Source organism: Notolepis coatsorum (assembly GCF_963971535.1).
Source record: "Notolepis coatsorum genome assembly, chromosome: 7".
In the NCBI taxonomy this organism is placed as follows: Eukaryota; Metazoa; Chordata; class Actinopteri; order Aulopiformes; family Paralepididae; genus Notolepis; species Notolepis coatsorum.
The window spans coordinates 47541883-47561270 of record NC_140171.1 but is presented as its reverse complement, the minus strand read 5'-3'; the positions used below and the strand labels follow the sequence as shown (position 1 = coordinate 47561270).

Below are 19388 nucleotides of genomic sequence, written 5' to 3'. Positions count from 1 at the left end.
AGTGCTCCCTGCTGTCTCGGGTGTTGGAGAGGAGACGCACAGATGAGAGAGGAGATGAGAATGAATGGATGCAAACTTTATTTAACAGATTGCAGAATGGGTACAATACAGTATGGCTCAATACACACAATTAAGGGGATGCAGACCAGAGAAAGACGTTTGTCTTGTTTACATCAGGGTCCCCCATTTTCAATTCATAGTGTTGTTCCATAGACGCACCAAAATCCATCCATTGCGGGGTGAAAATTTGCCGCAAAACATTAATATCTTTGGAACCGCTTGTGTTCAATTGTATTTGAATCGGGAGATGATCTTCTCTCGTCACAATTGAAATTGTATTTCTCCGTCGAGCAAGAGCTGGCTGGCAGTCTCATTGAATAATATAGTGTATATATATTATACGCACTCCGAAAGTCTATAAACTTGTGCATAACGGAGCAGAGGTCCCCAACCATCGGGTCGCGGACCGATGTAATATAAAACACTTAATTAGCCTTGCATTGATAATACAATTGGTATCAGCTGTGTAACGTCTTAATTTTGGCGCGACAGAGTCATTGTAGGAGATGCATTCAATCTAACATGGAAGCTAACCCATAATAGAAATTTGTCATACAGACTTGGAGATGGAGCCAAGTGAGGTATTCAGAAGTTCAAGTGAGGTTTGTTTGTTTTTATTTCTTCAGGCTTGAAAAGTCAAAATAAAAGAATTATTATGTTCTTCTCGTTTGCCTCACGTCTCACGTAATTTTCAGTTAAAGGGTCATTAGAAATAACTTATTTCAAAGCCATTCTAAACAACGAACCTTCCTCTCACTGCGTTCTGAAAAAAATAATCTCAGATAGGCCGCACCCCCTGCCGATTTAAAGTTCCAACGTGCCTGTTGGCAGGTACTATGCAACAAAGAACCTCTCACCATGAACACACCTGGTTTAGAATCATGGCTTGGTTGATCAACTAATCAAGATCACCTGCATCAATTAACTCCTGACAAATCAAATCAAATTTATTTGTAAGGCCCGACAACACACGTTAATGTCCCCATGGGGCGGACACGTCTTCTTTAACACTTTCAGAGCCCAAGCTTAATTCCTTTTTACCTCCTTGAATGCCCAGCACCACTTCAATGTTAACGTTAATATTGCATAATCTATGTTTTAAATTATGGCTATGTGTCTAATCTGCCCGTCGCTTATCAAAGACTCATTTTCCAGTCAACATTGTCGTAGCAGATTGTTTTTTTATCGCTTAATTTCCGTTTTCTAGCATTTTGAAAAGCACTAGTTTTCACGGAAAAAAGAAGACATTCCATGATAATCGACCTTTACTGGAATATTCTAGAACGTTGTAATTTTTCTGCCTATTTATGAATCGTTTTCAAATAAATGCTAGATTATCGATAGTATTATGTGTACGCATGCACGCTCTGGCCGCGATCGATTCTCCTATTTCCTGACCGCTCGCACAGTCAATCAGCCATATCACATAATCACATAAAAGCTTATATCTCCGTGAAACGAGTCTGATTATCCTAAGACTGGTAACATAGATTCCTTACCTGAGATCAGATGGTATCCAAATGGATTACTCCAATTCCTGATCGCCATTCGAAAAAAATCGATCCTTGTATTGATCCACCGTGTATACTGTAAAAACACATAATCCCCGCTGCTCTGAGGCTCCAGAGTGAAACTGGTCGACGGCGGTTGCATGAGTGAGAAGTAAAACGTGGATTCCGGGGTTTTTTTTCTCATTCATTTTCATTGAGTTCAATCCAAAATGGTGAATTACCATCTGGGAGACGATAGGGGGCGCTTTTTTCACATCGGAGAGCCTGGAGTGGCTGATTTTCCAACGGTAGACTTGGTTGATGAAATATGATTTCAGATCGCTAATAAAAAAAAATACGAGAATTCTCGTGAGTGGGCATTCAACCCGTGGGGGGTAAACCCGAGAAAACTCGGATTGGGCAATCAAAGTGTTAAACAAGTCAAGAAGAAACATCACAATAAGTCAAGAACAAAACAAGAACACTATAAGGTCCAACATTTTTTAAATAAATGCAAAATAAATAAATGCAACACTCCCAGACATACCCCACGCGAAGGTAAGGAAAAACTCACTAAAACCTAGCAATTGGAAAAAATGCACCACAGGCAATGTGGAGGAGAGAAACCTTAGAAGGGCCATTCAAGGGGGGATCTCCCTTCTTAGATGTCTGTGATAGTAGTGTTGCAATAAAACAGGTGAACAGTAGGTAGGCATGCACTCATGTGTGCATGCGATACCAACTGAACATTTTGAAAGATTAAAGATAGAGCTGATAGCGATAGCAACTGAACATTTTGAAAGATTAAGATTAAGATTAAAGATAGAGCTGATAGCGATAGCAACTGACATTTTTTGAAAGATTAAAGATAGTGCTGATAGCGGATCTATTTGAGGCGAAGGGGCGGCGCAGATAGGGTCGCATCCTCCCGGTCTTCATCACGGGACGTCCAACACTCCGGTCATCACTCCGAGACAGCCACTCACAGGGAGACAGGACAGGCGTTAGACAGTTCGTGTGATTGTGATGGGCGGACATAGCAATAGATACAAGTGGTAATCATATATGTGAATAGAATAGATATATGTAGTAAGAATATTACCGTAATTCCTCTAATAGTAACCGGGTCTCAAATACAAGCCGGGTCTCTATTAATGGCCGGGTGCGCTCTTGAGCTAAGCAATTATAAGCCGGCCTCCTAATACAAGCCGGGTTACTAATATACTGAGCTGCATACTGAGCTAGTTACTTGATTTCACTTTGAAAACGTTGAAATGACCAGTGACCACCTGTAATTGCACTGTTTACTATTTCATACAGTACTTGGTTTCAATAAATGAACCCAGTACATTTTACTGGGTTCAAACTGACACAAAATGTTGATTTATTCATTATGATCCGTTTGAAAATTTGAAATATAGGCCTCCCTCTTATACAGGCCTCCTCCTAATACAAGCCTGGTACCCGCTACAGTTGAAACAAATACAAGCCGGGGTTACTATTAGAGGAATTACGGTATGTGAATAGAATAGAAGTACTTAATCCAGCAATGAACGTCTGAACCCCGTTGACGGACCACGGACAGAAGACGGTAAGAAGCTGATCCATGGCCTCGTGGTGCACGTAGAACAGTCACTGCAATCTTGGGCAAGACCCAGAGACATCCACCACCTTGGTCAGCACTACGAGACACCGACTCAGAGAGGGGGGGGGGGGGTTGGGGGGGGGTTAGAGAGTTCCCATGTTTGTAGTGGGCGGAGATGGAGCAATAAATACATGTAGTGAGCATATTCATACATGGTGACAGTGGAATCATAGTATATAAGAAAATTTTGAAATTGAGTAATAGATAGAACTACTGCAAGCATATGGATACAGGATGAGATACAAGACAATAGCTCAGGGCCGTATGCCCCGGGGGGCAGGAGAAGCCACTCAGAAGGTTCAGCACTGCAGGCCAGACAGAAGGCGGTATGAAGCTTGTTAGAGCCAAATGTATAATTTTGTTTACTTTGTAAACAATTGTATAGGTCTATAGTCTATATTTAATATATTTCATACATAGCCTATAGAAGCACTTAAAATGCCATAATCTATATAATCACTGCCAAATGTATGGTTTTGAAATTATCATTATTATTATTGTTATCTGTATGAATGAAGTCATGACTTGTATAAATAATGGGTTGTGTGATCATGTATTGTTGTAATTATTATATTTTTGATAAGCTAATCAATTGAGATGCATGTGGCTAATTTGGGGAAACCGGCATCAGGTGTTTAAAATGGGCTGGCCGTCACACAGCCAGTGTTCTAAGAATGTTTGGTATGTGGCGACACGGTTTTTTGACCGCTGCAGAGCAGCCTATGTTTTGATTGTTTGATTCTACAATATGATTTCGCCGTCAAACGGTAAGATAAACATTTCCTAAAGTTCATTGTGGGGATTATTGGAATCCGAAGATCTGCATGGAAAATCTGAAAGGAAAATAAATGTCATATAAAATCCGATCTCCCGAGTGCTGCTATCTGAGCGCGTCAACCAAGCGCATACCAGTAGAACCAGAAGGTGCATTTACGTTGAAGGATTGCATCTTTATAGTCAAAAAACCCTGCTGCTTGTTGATGAAATGGACGCTGTACATGTTTCGCGCTGCGAATGGAAAGCGAGTGGTATCTGACATTTACTACGGATCCAATACTTCCGCGTTGCCGTGTTGTTTATGAATGAATGCGCTCCGCCCTCCGCTGAACGGCTGTATGCAACGCGTCACCGCGGTGTGTGTAAAAGCATAAAGGGAGGTTTCAATGCACCCAGAAGGACTGCATGAATGAAGTGCATTTAAAGCGTGCAACGCGGCTGAAGTAAAATAAAACTGAAACGTTGTGTTGGTGTTTTTGTGAATGGAGAAAATGCCTGATCAATTGAAAGAAGGTGGTTCTGAGCAATCGAAGGAAGAGGGTGGAGCTGAGCATGAAGAGAGAGAGTTGGAAAAGAAAAAAGAAAAGCTCAAATGTTTAAAGGCTTCCAGAAGTGCAAGACTGGGTTTAATAACCAAAATGAAAAATGAAATAACACAATTAATGCAAAATGTGTGCAATGTTGAATTGGTGAGATCCAAACTGGAAAATGAACTTCCACGATTGTGCAGTGACCTGGGTACATGCAATGACTTGCTGTCTGAATTACTGACCACAGAGGAGATGCAAAGTGATCAAATTGACTGGTATGACCCCAAAGTGGAGTCTCTTCTGGAGTACAAGGCTACAGTTAAAAATTGGATTTCTGCTGCTTCCGTTCAGAGTGAATCAAATGTTGTAAAACCACGTGACAGAGTTTCACGGAGGTCAAGGTCAAGCATCTCCGGATCATCTCTTGGCTCACTAAAGGTTACTCTGGAATGTAAGGAGGCGGAGCTTATGGCAAGAGCTGACAGGTTGGCACGGCAACAAGCTATGGAAAGGGAGGAAGCCAAGCTTGAAGCTGACAGGTTGGCACGGCAACAAGCTATGGAAAGGGAGGAAGCCAAGCTTGAAGCTGACAGGTTGGCACGGCAACAAGCTATGGAAGTGGAGGAAGCCAAGCTTGAAGCCAAGCTGAAGGCAAATCGGAAGCAGTTTGAACTGGAAACGGAAATAGCAGCAAATGCTGCAAAACTGAGTGTCATAAGGAAATATGAGCATTCTGATGTACAACCTGCCACTGCCATGCTCCCACATCCCACCATGCCCCATTTAGAAGATGGGATGAATGACTATCTGGAACATGGACTACTTGACGTAGAAGATGATGGGCTTGTGGATGTGCATGGTCAGGATCTATTTTCAAGCACAAACCTGGAACCTGAGTTCATTCAGCTGCCTCCCCCAACTGTACAGAGAGCAGCTATCAGAGTGGGTTACCCCAACGATAATACAAGCATCGTCAATGTAGTTGGAGCTACTTCCAACTTCCAAAGTCTTGTACAGAATATACAAGAAAACACAAACTCCAGTGCACAAGCCACAAAGGCCCAGCCAAGGCAGTTGCCACCCCCATCCAGCAGCTCATCTTCCGGCTCTGGAGGAGATGAAATGAGCAACCTGGTAAACATAATGGAAAAACAAAACGTGATAACCGAAACACTCGTTAAACAACAGAAAATGTCTTCATTACCGCCACTCAGTATCCCAACATTTAATGGAGATCCTTTAAATTACCAGTTCTTTATCAGAGCATTTGAACATGGTATTGAGAAGAAGACAGAGGACAGTAAGGACAGGCTTTATTTTTTGGAGCAATACACTGTTAACCAGCTAAGAGAGCTGGTGCGTAGTTGCCAGTACATGCAACCCGACACAGGATACACAGAGGCAAAAAGATTGTTGAAGCACCATTTCGGAGAGGATTATCAGATCGCCACGGCCTACATCAACAAGGCTCTTGGTTGGTCGTTTATCAAAGCTGAAGACCCAGAAGCTTTAAAGGCCTTCTCAGTATTTCTCAGCAGCTGTCTGAACACAATGGATACGGTGGACTACATGCAAGAAATGGACCACCCAACTAATATGAAAGCTGTTCTCTCCAAGCTCCCGTATAAGTTCGGCCGAAAGGCAGAAATACTGTTGAAAACACTAAACAAAGAGGAATCCACTAAAACCTCTGTCGCATGTGACCTGGAAATATGTGGTCTGGAGAGTGATGAGTATGTGCAGCTTCCACACGTGTACACTCAGAAGGAGATTCCAGTGCGTAAAAAAAACATCCCCACCCAAAAGGATGTGAATTCATGGCCGTACCTGAGGGAAGACATCAGGATCCCTCAGATTGATGCAGAAATTGGTCTGCTAATTGGATGCAACGTGCCAAAGGCTCTAGAGCCATTGAGAGTCATTAACAGCCGAGGGAATGGCCCATACGCCGTTAAGACTATCCTGGGTTGGATGGTAAATGGACCACTAAGGACGATGGTTCCATCCCGCACTAGAAAACCTGTCATAAGTGCAAACGGAATATCCGTCACAAGAGTGGAGGAACTGCTGCAGCAGCAAGTCAAGCTCGACCTCTCGGAACACGGGCACGAGGAAAGGAAGGAAATGTCCAAAGAAGACCATACGTTTTTGGAGTTAGTCTCCAACTCGGTCACACTGGTGGACTATTATGCTATTGGGCTCCCACTGAGAGAAGAGCGACTTGAGCTCCCCAACAATCATGGTGTTGTGGAACAAAGAGCTTCAAACTTAAAGAGAACGTTTCAAAGGAACAAGAAGTTTGATGAAGACTACAAAGTTTTCAGAAAAAGAAGAAAGAAAAGAAGAAACTTGACAGAAGGAGACGTGGTCCTCATCATCGATGACACCTCCCCAAGAAACTCTTGGTTAATGGGCCAAGTCACTCAAGTCCTACCGGATGCAAGAGGATTCATGCGGCAAGTGCTAGTTAGGACAAAGACTAGCACACTTCGCCGGCCAATCTCAAAGCTGGTTCTGCTGGTAGAGGCTCAAGATGAACCACAATCTGCATCCACCCCCCTCTCCTCACCCTAAGACGGCCCTTATCCTACCCTCCCTTTGAAGATATGCACTCCCCCTCCCCCACGCCCCCAAGAAGACACGCTACCCCCTCCCTTTACACACGCACACACATTACACGCATCGACTATACACACAACTATTTCGTAGATGAACTGTGCGCTATGTTTTTCACATTTGCGCTACGCTCAAGGAGCAGAAGATTGGACAGTGTGCAATGTGACGCGGACTTTGTGAAACAAAAGTATTGTGTTGGCTCTGTTAAGCATGTTTTTGGTAATTGCCATGTAAGGTTCCACGACAATTAGGGGCCGGGATGTTAGAGCCAAATGTATGATTTTGTTTACTTTGTAAACAATTGTATAGGTCTATAGTCTATATTTCATATATTTCATACATAGCCTATAGAAGCACTTAAAATGCCATAATCTATATAATCACTGTTAGTGCCAAATGTATGGTTTTGAAATTATCATTATTATTATTATTGTTATCGGTATGAATGAAGTCATGACTTATATAAATAATGGGTTGTGTGATCATGTATTGTTGTAATTATTATATTTTTGATAAGCTAATCAATTGAGATGCATGTGGCTAATTTGGGGAAACAGGCATCAGGTGTTTAAAATGGGCTGGCCGTCACACAGCCAGTGTTCTAAGAATGTTTGGTATGTGGCGACACGGTTTTTTGACCGCTGCAGAGCAGCCTATGTTTTGATTGTTTGATTCTACAATATGATTTCGCCGTCAAACGGTAAGATAAACATTTCCTAAAGTTCATTGTGGGGATTATTGGAATCCGAAGATCTGCATGGAAAATCTGAAATGAAAATAAATGTCATATAAAATCCGATCTCCCGAGTGCTGCTATCTGAGCGCGTCAACCAAGCGCATACCAGTAGAACCAGAAGGTGCATTTACGTTGAATAAGGATTGCATCTTTAAAGCTGTTCCATGGGACCGGTTGAGACAGAGACAGAGGTTAAAAAGGTTCTCCCATGTCTGCAGAAAAGCAGACATGGGAGCAAATAGCCATCCTAACTAAACTAGACAGATTAATCTAAGGGTCAGTCCCCGACAGAGCATGTGAGCGGCGCGGGGAGTGGAGCGGGTGGTTTTGAAGTGAGCGGCGGAGTGGGTTTTAAAATGGGTCGGCGGGACTTCCGGAGCGGGAGTTCTCCTCCGCTCCAAGCTGCTCCGGGCCGCTCAGTGCACGCAGCACTGCGCACAAAATCATAGCATGCTCGGTTTCTCCCAGACCAGTAGGCACCGGTCCACAATGCACCTACCTCTCGTCCCCAAGATCAAACCCTGACGATGTCAAAGATGTCATTGCATTTTGGAAAAAAAACTCCAAGTCCTTGCCACGCCTGACTAAAGTTGCCCGCAAAGTGTTCAGTATTCCCAGTGGTTCTGCGAGCGCAGAGTGGGTGTTTTCCGCTGCCGGTTTGATGTCAAGAAATCACTGCATGAGTTTGAAGCCTCAGACATTGGCTAAACTCGTGTTCTTGAAAGTGAACTCAAAGATAATGTAGCCGTACGCAGTGGCACTGCATGGCAGATATAGGCACAAGACATGAGCATTGTTTTATTTTGTTTAAAATGCACAAAGTGACAAAAACGAATAGCCTATAGCCTACTTTATTGCAAAATGCAATAATTGGCCTGCCTAAAGTTAATGGCCCAAAGTTAGCAGCATTGCAGTGATGCTATTATTATTTTTAATTTCATATAGCCTATAGCCTATATTGCAAAATGCAATAGGCCTGCCTAAAGTTAATGGCCCAAAGTTAGCAGCATTGCAGAGATGCTATTATTATTTTTAATTTCATACATAAGAATGTAGCATTCTGTTTTAGATTTTATACATTTATATAAATGTAGCCTAACGTCACGGTGACCAATTGCAGCCACTCTTATTGTCTGGGACCAAATACGGCCACGCCCCACTCCCAGCAAAAAGTGGGAATCTCTAGAATGGGTTTGGGGCGGCGCTGTATACGGAAGTAGCTCTCAAGGTGACGATTAGACAACACTTTTTTGTTGTCAGTAGATGGCAGCATTGGTTTAAAATTAAAGGCTGAAAATGTTGAGAACTACAACACTGCATTTCCCAAGAGCGTTAGCACAGGTCGCAGGTCACTGGGATGTGTCTATATTCTCCGACGTGATCTGAACAGCGTTAAACTATTACTGCAACCTCGGTATAGCGACCGCGAATGGCCAACTAATTATCTTAACAAAAGTGCGCTGGTAGCATTACATATGTTGTCTAAAGGGGGACATATGGTACAATTTAAGATTCTAATGATAATCGGCATATAAAGGACAAGATAAAGCATCGTTAATTTGTAAGAAACCTCAATGAAAACGGCGCAGGGTGCTATTGTTATGAAAATGTGCTAGAATCCTATAAAAATGTGGACGCACTTGGCCTACGTTCCGTTATATCCAACAGCACTTTTATATTGGTTGATTGTATTCGAGTTTTTCAAAGGCTATAGGAAACTTGCACATTGAGTATTTTGTTTGTGTTTTACAGTGAGACACTTTGTTATGTCGAGTTATATTTTTATTTTCATAGGCATATTAGCTATGTGATTTCCTGAGTTCGTTTGATAACAAGCCTGTTGCATTAATTGTCTTTAGTGGCTAAGCCAAGGCCTTATAGGCCTATTACGGCCTCCTCTGAGGCTCCGAATGTCATATTCGTAATTTTGTATCTGTCTTATGCTGCCCTGTCAGTGATGTTCTACCTCCGATTGATTGGTTGATTTAATACTTTATTAATAGCATGCAAAAAGGTATAGGCCTACAGTGTAATTCAATTAGCTAAACGGATAATACAAGGTATATGCCCCGACTCCCGAGGGCTGTGCATAATTCTTATTTTTTGTGTGGTTCTTCCGTCACTGCGTTGACAGTGCAGTGACGGTTGCAGTGGTAAATAAAAAAAATACCATACTTCGGTTGATACATTTAAACTGGGTCTGTTTTCATTATTCTATGATATTTTAAATAACGAAATCAAGAATTTACGCATGCTCCAAAAAGTCGGATTTCCTGAAGGCCTTCTGAAACGAAGGCCTTCAGGAAATCCGATGTGTTTAATTAGCCAATTTCAGGAAAACAGCACTTTCTTTTATTTCCCCTGCTGTATTTTTTTTCTTCTGAGCGGGGTGGAGCGGGGAGCGCTTGATGCCAAATGAAGTTGAGAGCTGAGCGGAGCGGCGGAGGGAGCGATTAGCGGAGCGGAACAAGCCGTCTAGAGCGAGGAGCGGATTTCTCGGCCGCGCCGCTCCGCTCACATGCTCTGGTCCCCGACCAGGTGAGATCAGGGTAGGTTGAAGGAGAGAGAGAAAAGATGGGTCTTAAGCAGCGATTTAAAAGCTTCGACAGAGCAGGTGCCCCTGACGACGGCAGGTCATTTGTTCCACAGGTAGGGAGCGCGGTAGACAAAGGCTCTGTGGCCGGCGGATTTCTTTTTAACCCTAGGAATCTATAGAAGCCCCGCATTTTGTGAGCGCAGAGCACGAGCGGGCGAGTATCGAGAGATGAGATCGGATAGATAGACAAAGACATGTCCAGTTACTGTTTTAAGTTTTGAAATTAATGTAGTGATGGATTATTGTGACACATGAATAATGAAATATAGACAAATCAGACATAGCCTACAAACTTGCTCAAAGTATTTACATTTTAAACATTTACAATAAGAACATGTGCATGGAGGAGCCCCATGAAGGAGTCTCTCCTTCACAGGGACATATTGTGAAAATTGCCCTTTCCTGACTCTTGCATTGTTTTTACAGAATAAGGGGTTGTCCCAACACTGAGAACATTGTATTGTGTGTATTCCTCTGTGTGTGCCGCCCATTGCATGTCGTTGTGTCGTTGCATGCCGAATAAAGACCTCTCTCTAAAGAGGTCCTGCATTATTATTATTATTATTATTATTATTATTATTATTATTATTATTATTATTATTATTATTATTATTATTATTAAATAGGTAATCTTCTGCAGTTCAGCTGTGACAAGAACTCAAGAAAGAACATTCAGAATTGCAGCCACAAAGACCTTGTATGTACCTGTATGTGCGTGTGAAGAAAATGCTTGCGTACACGAATTGTGACTTGTTTGTAAATCTTCTATCAAATATGTTTCTGACAACATTTCTAACGGTAAGATTACCATGCTATTGCTGGATCTTGAGTCATATATGATCTGAAAGTTTGATCTGAATTTTGTTTGTGGCTTGTTCATTACAGGCACAGAAACAGCCCATTGAGAACAGGACTGAAACGGAGAGGTATAGAGGCTGCTAGAATGCAGCCTCTTTTTTTAAAAGACATGTTTAGGCGACCTCAAAGACTTGAAAAGGACTAAAATATGTCCCCTTTAAAACACAGTGCAGTGTTTATCCCCTTTGAAATTCCTAGATAGTGTGACATTTCAGACGAGCCATCTGGCTGCCAAGGTCAATGAGTCATATGCTGTGTTATTGTTTCCAGTCCCTGTTAAAGTGCACAGTCTGGGTGTTAAGTAAACACAAAAGATAAGACATCAGATAAAAGCATTTCTAAAGATCCCATCTTAGATAATAAAGCAGTACCCATCAGACAAATACACTTAGCACAGCTAACCTTGTGACTTTAATGTTGTATGCAGCCTTTAAGATGCTGTTCTACCTCATGCCGTAGCTCCACAAAGCTTTATTTTTTCTTCTTTTTTTATTAAGTTGTGTGTTCGATCTGTGCCTCACTCGTTTTCACGACTTGCAAACGTTGTACATAACTCACAAGTCTCTCAACTGAAAAAAGCTCTAAAAATGTTTGTTTGCACTAAAACATTCCAGGCCTTGAGGCAACTGCATAATAGTCAGTCAGCCTGGTCGTGTTGCACAGCCGAGTGTTTAGTCTTGCTGATTCTATACCTGTGAGTGAAATTACTCTCAGGCCTCACTGATCAAACTCACTGATCACCAATTTTTTTTTTTTTTCTTTCTTTCTTTCTTTCTTTCTTTCTTTCTTTCTTTCTTTCTTTCTTTCTTTCTTTCTTTCTTTCCTTCTTTCCTTCTTTCCTTCTTTCCTTCTTTCCTTCTTTCCTTCTTTCCTTCTTTCCTTCTTTCTTTCTCTCTCTCTCTCTCTCTCTCTCTCTCTCTCTCTCTCTCTCTCTCTCTCTCTCTCTCTCTCTCTCTCTCCAATCAGTTTGTTTTTCCTTATGCAGTATCATGTCCAGGTATTTCCTGGACAACACCTTTATATTACAATCAGCTATGAAATGATTGAAATACTGATCAAGATTTGATTATGAAAGTATGCATGTTTACCAGTGCAGTGTTCCAAGTTCCAGTTAGTTTCAGATGGAGATGTTGGAGGTTCAGATAAAACAAGCGGTTTATTGACAGAACACTGCAATGCGTCATCCCGTAAATTAATGGGCAAATGGGGCATATTCAATATTGCATTCCTGTGTGTGTGTGTACGTGTTTGTGTGTGTGTGTGTCTCCAGCGGTTTGTGTCCCAGGACTTTCTACCCCCTGAGTTCCAGCACCTTGTGTTGGCCGGGGCGCGGCTCCGTCCCAATCCGATGGTAAAAAGACGTTGTTTCCCGTGACCACTGACCTCCATATTAACCACTAATAAAAAATGCAGTAGGGTGAACTTGCCACGTAGATGCTGATCTGGGGTCAGTTTTTTTTGTAATGTTCAAGGTTAGGAAAAAGGGGTGGGGCAAGCTGGTTTCATGGTCTGCACTAAAGGGCAACTTCATCACAGAGCAAATCATAACACGGTCAGAAACACATGTAGAGAGAGACACAGCAGGGGAGCAGTTTGTGCCGTTAACACCTCGTAACCCGCGTTCTGTCCTGTAGGTGTCGCCGCCGTAGATGTGTGTTGCAGTGTTTTGCTGGTGGCTGAGGGACCTGCAGAAAGTAATTTGCTGCGAGTGCTGATTGAAGCTTGAGTAGTTTCATTTTCAGAGGCTTCAGTACTAACCGAGTGTGGATGGAGTCGACTGGGAAGAGTGAAAAAGAGATAGTGGCCATTTTGTAAAAGCACTCCATGCCTCATCACTCTCACTGTGCACTCTAACATGTAACCTGGAGCTGATCTTGATAACTCCCCCTCTCTCCGCCTCCCTCTTTATCTCTCTCTCTATCTATCTATCTATCTATCTATCTATCTATCTATCTATCTATCTATCTATCTATCTATCTATCTATCTATCTATCTATCTATCTATCTATCTATCTATCTATCTATCTATCTATCTATCTATCTATCTATCTATCTATCTATCTATCTATCTATCTATCTATCTATCTATCTATCTATCTATCTATCTATCTATCTATCTATCTATCTATCTATCTATCTATCTATCTATCTATCTATCTATCTATCTATCTATCTATCTATCTATCTATCTATCTATCTATCTATCTATCTATCTATCTATCTATCTATCTATCTATCTATCTATCTATCTATCTATCTATCTATCTATCTATCTATCTATCTATCTATCTATCTATCTATCTATCTATCTATCTATCTATCTATCTATCTATCTATCTATCTATCTATCTATCTATCTATCTATCTATCTATCTATCTATCTATCTATCTATCTATCTATCTATCTATCTATCTATCTATCTATCTATCTATCTATCTATCTATCTATCTATCTATCTATCTATCTATCTATCTATCGCTCTCGCTCTCGCTTCCTTCCCCCCCCCCTGCTCTAGGAGAACCAGAAGCTGAAGGAACAAAATGACGAGCTGAACGGTCAGATTCTCAGTCTGAGTCTGTTTGAAGCAAAGAACCTGTTTGCCACACAGACCAAGGCCCAGTCCCTGGCCGCTGAGATAGACAGCGCCTCTAGAGACCAGGTAGGCCTACCGCCAGCAGTATACTGTACAGCCGTTGAGCTACACAGCGCCACCAGAGACCAGGTAGGCCTACCGCCAGCAGTATACTCTACATGCTTATTTTTTAGATCTTGCGTGTGAGATTAGAGTTTTTCTTATTATGGTGTTAACAGTGGTACTCGTTATGGAAAGCCATGGAGTTAAATTCAAATGAGATATTATTATACAATTCTGAGGAAACATTCCTAGAACGTACACCTGAAAGGGTTAAAATACAATGCCACACAGTGTTTGAGGCTTAACAACATTCCCTGCAGCAAATAAAGGAAGCAACCATGGTCAATTAAAGGAGAAAGACTTAAATGAACAAAATGTCCTTGTTTGTGTTATTCTGTTTATCATTTGGCACTGGTATTAACACTTTCAGTGCCGGCCGTGTTTTCCTTTTTACCCCCTTGAATGCCGCCACCCACTTCTATGATGGCGTTAAAAACGCATAATCTATGTTTTAAATTATGGCTATGTGTCTAATCTGCCCGTCGCTTATCAATGACTTGTTTGCAGTTAGCATTTCGAAAAGCTATCGTTTTCTCGAAAATTTCAGGAAAATAGAAAGATTCCGTCATAAACGGCATTTATTGGAATATTCTCGAATACACTAGACACGTTGTCATTTGTCTGCCTATTTATGAATCGTTTTCAAATAAACGCTAGATTATCGATAGTATATGTGTACTTATGCACGCTATAGAAGCGAGCTGAGAAATCGATTCTCTTATTACCACACACACACACACACATATACACATATGGGACACGCTGTTATCTCAGTGAAAACAGCTCTGATTATCCTAAAATTGGTAACATAGACTCCTTACCTTAGATCAGATGTTCTCCAAAAAGATTATTCCAATTACTGATCGCCATTCCAAATATCGATCGCGTTTATTGATTGATTATTGGCTGCTGTAAATATATATTCCAGGCTGCTTTCCATCTTGCGATCACTTCCCTCTTCATCAGACAGCTCTCCAGCATAGTGGAGCCAGTAGGCTCCCCCCCCCCCACAGATCCACCAGTGTAATCGAATGGCCTGCAGTTACACAGGGATAGACGATAGGGGGTGGTATTTTCCCATCGGAGCTCCTGGAGGGGCTGCTGTACCAACGGGAGATTCGGTTGATGAAATATGAATTCAGATCGCTAATAAATTAAAAAAAAAACAATTAGTGTCGTCTGCACTCAACGGGGGGCATGAAATAATATTCTCAAAGTGTTAAGCACCAAATAAAAATGTACTGCTGATATATCTATTGTGGAGAGTGCACTGTACACTGTAGGCTATGATACAGAATATATGGTCCATTTCAACATCTCAACCCATGGGGTTTCATCTGAATTTCAATATTCTTAACATGATTAGGGCATAACTGTATTACTAGGGCATATTTAGTATTTGAACCTTTTTAATATTACATCACAGTATGTATGACAGATTTTTGCATTGGATGCATATTGAGATCAGCAGTACTATGACAATATCTACAGTATATTCTATGGCTTTCCAGGCTTGCCATAGCTTACTCTATATTTGCTGTATCTATTCAGTATGCATGTGTTGTAATATAATAATTGTGTCATTGAAATTTCAGCGTATCTCACAAATGGTTTGATTATTATTAGTATTATATTTATAATTTAAATGATTCACAACTATCTCCCCAGTTGATGGAGGCCTTGAAAGAGCAGGAGGAGATCAACTTCCGTCTGCGACAGTACATGGACAAGGTCATCCTCTCCATCCTGGACCACAACCCCTCCATCCTGGAGATAAAGAACTAGAATGAGAACCCTCTCTGTGATTCTAGAATGAAGGATCATTCTAGTTCAGATTGGAACCTGGAATATCTACAGTAGCCTATGTGAAAGCGAAAACGATCCCAGGGCCACACCATAGAGGGCCACACACACAGGGACTCTGGGGCAGATAGATTGATAAGACAGACAGGCATCGCCCCCTGCTGTTGTGGTGTGGAAGTGAACTCTGGCTGGTGATTATTGGAGCTACGAAGGGATCGTCTAGTAGTTGGACTAAAGGGAGTTCGTCAGCCATTGACTGACTTGTTATATTACTGTGACTCTTTCAACTTTATATATATGCCATGTGTACTTACTTAACTTTCCATTCTCTGTCTCTACCTTGTTTTCTGCCGTCACTGTCTCCGCTCTGATCTCATAAAACAACTCTGGCGATATATATTCCTTGGAATACACTGGACATGCTCTGTTTGAACACAGATGTGTTGTTTAGATTGTTAGATGTACACTGGACATACAAGCTTCTGGTATAAAACTGGAGAAATGTTAACATGAACCTACTGTAGATTCTACTGCATCCTGTTGTTATTAGGTGGTGAGGTGGTGCGTCCACAAATACAAATATGATGGTAGACTGTTGAAAGAAGGACATGTTAGCATGCAGACACACAGGTGGACAAGGCAGCAGGCAGACACAATAAGACCAGACGTACAGACACAGAAGGTGGTAGGCAGACCTTGTGAGTAAGACAGACAGACTGACGGCGTCAGGTGCTGATTGATGCTGCAGTAGTGAATGTTGATGAAGAAGGTAGAGATGTGTTTCTAAATGAGTTGAGACAATAGGGAGGAGTGATTATAGAGTGAGGGAAGTACAGAAAGACACCCTGTAACAAGAAGTTGGCTAACTCTGAGAGAAAGTGAGAAAGTCTTTGTTTTCCAGCTGTGGGGAGGCAGATGATTTCATGTAGGCGAGTGACGGAACAGTTAAGTAAAGAGAGGTAATCAAAGGTTAATTTTGTGCTTTCTTGAGAAACAATCTTTTGGTTGGAAACTCCATTGACGGTGTCAACTGGTTCAACTGTGATTTGTTTTCACAAAGAAGTGGCTCTTTAAGTTGGTTAGGGACTTTAGACGTAGTCGAATGTTACTTCACCAAGGAGTGTTGTTGTGGTTTCCTTGGCAACATGCTAGAATAGCATGAGCTTGCAATAGTACAGCTAGCAATAGACGTGATGATGATGCACAGGAGAATGTAAAACAGTGGACATGAATGTACAGAATTTGTTCTGGACATCAATGGGTGTGGCTTCAGTACCTTTAGGGTTAAATAAATAATGCCTCAGTAAGATAATATACTTTTTTTTTAAAGAAGGAAAAAGGGTACTTGATCTGAACCCCATGTACAGTAAGGTTACTACCAGGTCGTTTATATGCACGACAGACTCACTTTTTGGTACAAATACTGGAACAGCAATCTCACTGAAGCACTGAAGAAGGTTGCAGATTGTAGTTTGTCCCCTAATGTGTACTGTAAATATCATGAATGTATCACTTGACATGTCACTTTCTGTGAGACCTAAAAAGTTTTTTTGTGTACAAAATCTTTGATTTGTCGAGATACATCATTCTACAAGTATACAGTATGCTCTATTGTATTGGAGTGTATTGTTGGGAAAAGGTAAAAAATAATAATGGCAATCTGCTGTATTGCGTAATTGTTCTTAACTTGAGTTTTGCTTCATTGCACAAAAGGAAGTTTATTTCTTTTTGCATGGTACACTTGTTCTCCTGTCTGTGCCTTTTGAAGATACATTTTTCAAGATAATATTGCTAGAGCTTGACTAAACTTTTTTGAAGTTGCATTCAAGTCTGTGTCTTGACCGATTTCATGACTTGTAAATGTTGTATATATATAGTGATGATTTGTATTCATGTGCCACTCACCACTCTTTTTCAGACAATAATATGAACACTGTTTTATACTGTTTAATCAAGAAATAGCTGGTGATATAGCTTACGTGTACTACTAGTAAGACCGGCATAGCACAAGGCTTTGTATGATAAGCAACGTAGCAATTCAAGAGTAAATGTAATGATTTATCGATGAATGCAGTGTGAGCTTTTTTGTTGTTGTTGTTTTATTGTTAATTTGTTCCTTATGGTGAGTCCACAGCTTTTCAGATGTCTTTCCTACGGTTGTCAGCTGTCTTCCTAACCTCAACTAAACGGTGACCATTGTGAGCAATATAACTTATTTCCCATTAACCACTGATTCATGGATGGCTTGCAGAACAGACTCATCTCCCCTGTCATTTCATATAGGCAAAGAAAAGTGTTGACCTGTAACGGTAAAAGTGGTGTCACAAATAATTCACTATGATATCACGGTTCTTAATGAGTGTCCTATATTTTCTCATTATTCTCAAACAACATGGCAATAACAATGGTTTTAGTTGTGATATTGTCTCATGGATTTCTTACGCTTATTTGACCCTATTTCAATTGATCATGTGATTTCTGTAACATTAAAAGTCGTATTAAAAGTCGTTTTATATGGCTGTATTCTAGGCCAGTGGATGCTGCTGGTGTGTCTTATCTGCAATTGCAATGTACATACTGTAAATAAAACATTTGCCCTGGCATGACAATAATTTGGTGTAACCAACTACTGTCTAATGTGTGAATTAACTTTGGCATTTTTTTTATTTAAATTTTTTTTTAGATTATTTGTTTGGTCTTTTTATTGGTTTATTGGACAGGCCCGGCAGAGCAAAGGTCCGACATGCAGCAAGGGTCGCCGGGTCTGGGAGTCGAGCCCGGGACGGCCGCGTTGCACTGCTGTGCGTTACGTGGTGCGCCACCCTGGCGCCCCGGCAGTTTGTTTTTAATATGGCTAATATCATTCATTACATTTATATAGCACTTTTCTAGACACTCAAAGCGCTCCCCACAATGTACGGTGGAAATTGCCTCCTTCACCACCACTGGTAGCACCCAACATTGGGCTACGCAGGCTCAATGGCTGCCATACACTGGCACCAGGCACACATCACTGACACTACACAATGGCTGAATGGCTCAGGAGACGGATTGATATCAGCCAATTAAGGGGAATGGATGATTAGGTGGCCTTGATGTCAGAGACTTGATTGGGAATTTGACCAGGAACATCGGGGAACCCCCTACTCTTTGCGATGGGCGTCCTGGGTTCTTTAATGACGAGATTCAGTCAGGACCTCGGTTTAGCGTCTCATCCGAAGGACGACACTCGCAGCTATACGGTGTTCCTATCGTTCCCATGACCACATCAAACAAGAGGTGGACGCAGGCAAATACTGCGGCATGGTCATGCTGGACCTACAAAAGGCCTTTGACACGGTCAATCACTCCATTCTGATTGACAAGCTAAAAGCAATTGGTTTTGATAGTCTATCAGTGAGCTGGATGCAATCCTACCTTGAGGGGAGGGAACAGATGGTGGAGGTAAACGGTACCCTATCCCCCCCCCTCACAGTGAGCTGTGGTGTTCCACAAGGAAGCATACTAGGACCGCTACTGTTCCTAATTTATGCAAATGACATGTCGTCAGCTTGTGACTGCAACTTGTTCCTGTTTGCGGA

At 41.5% G+C, this 19388-nt stretch overlaps 1 protein-coding gene across 4 annotated transcripts in view; it reads left to right on the top strand.

Moving 5' to 3' along the window:
* Window positions 1-18302, top strand: part of rab11fip4b (RAB11 family interacting protein 4 (class II) b) — a 167671-nt gene extending 149369 nt beyond the window's left edge. The window contains exons 12-14 of one of the 4 annotated variants that reach the window (XM_084318653.1): window positions 12579-12659; window positions 13825-13968; window positions 15673-18302. In XM_084318653.1, the coding sequence (XP_084174779.1) occupies window positions 12579-12659; window positions 13825-13968; window positions 15673-15789 (342 nt within the window). In that variant the 3' untranslated portion in view covers window positions 15790-18302. Of the gene's footprint in view, window positions 1-12578; window positions 12660-13824; window positions 14032-15672 lie in introns of all 4 variants that reach the window. The other 3 variants (XM_084318652.1, XM_084318655.1, XM_084318654.1) reach the window with 3 other exon arrangements.
* Window positions 18303-19388: the final 1086 nt, after the last annotated feature.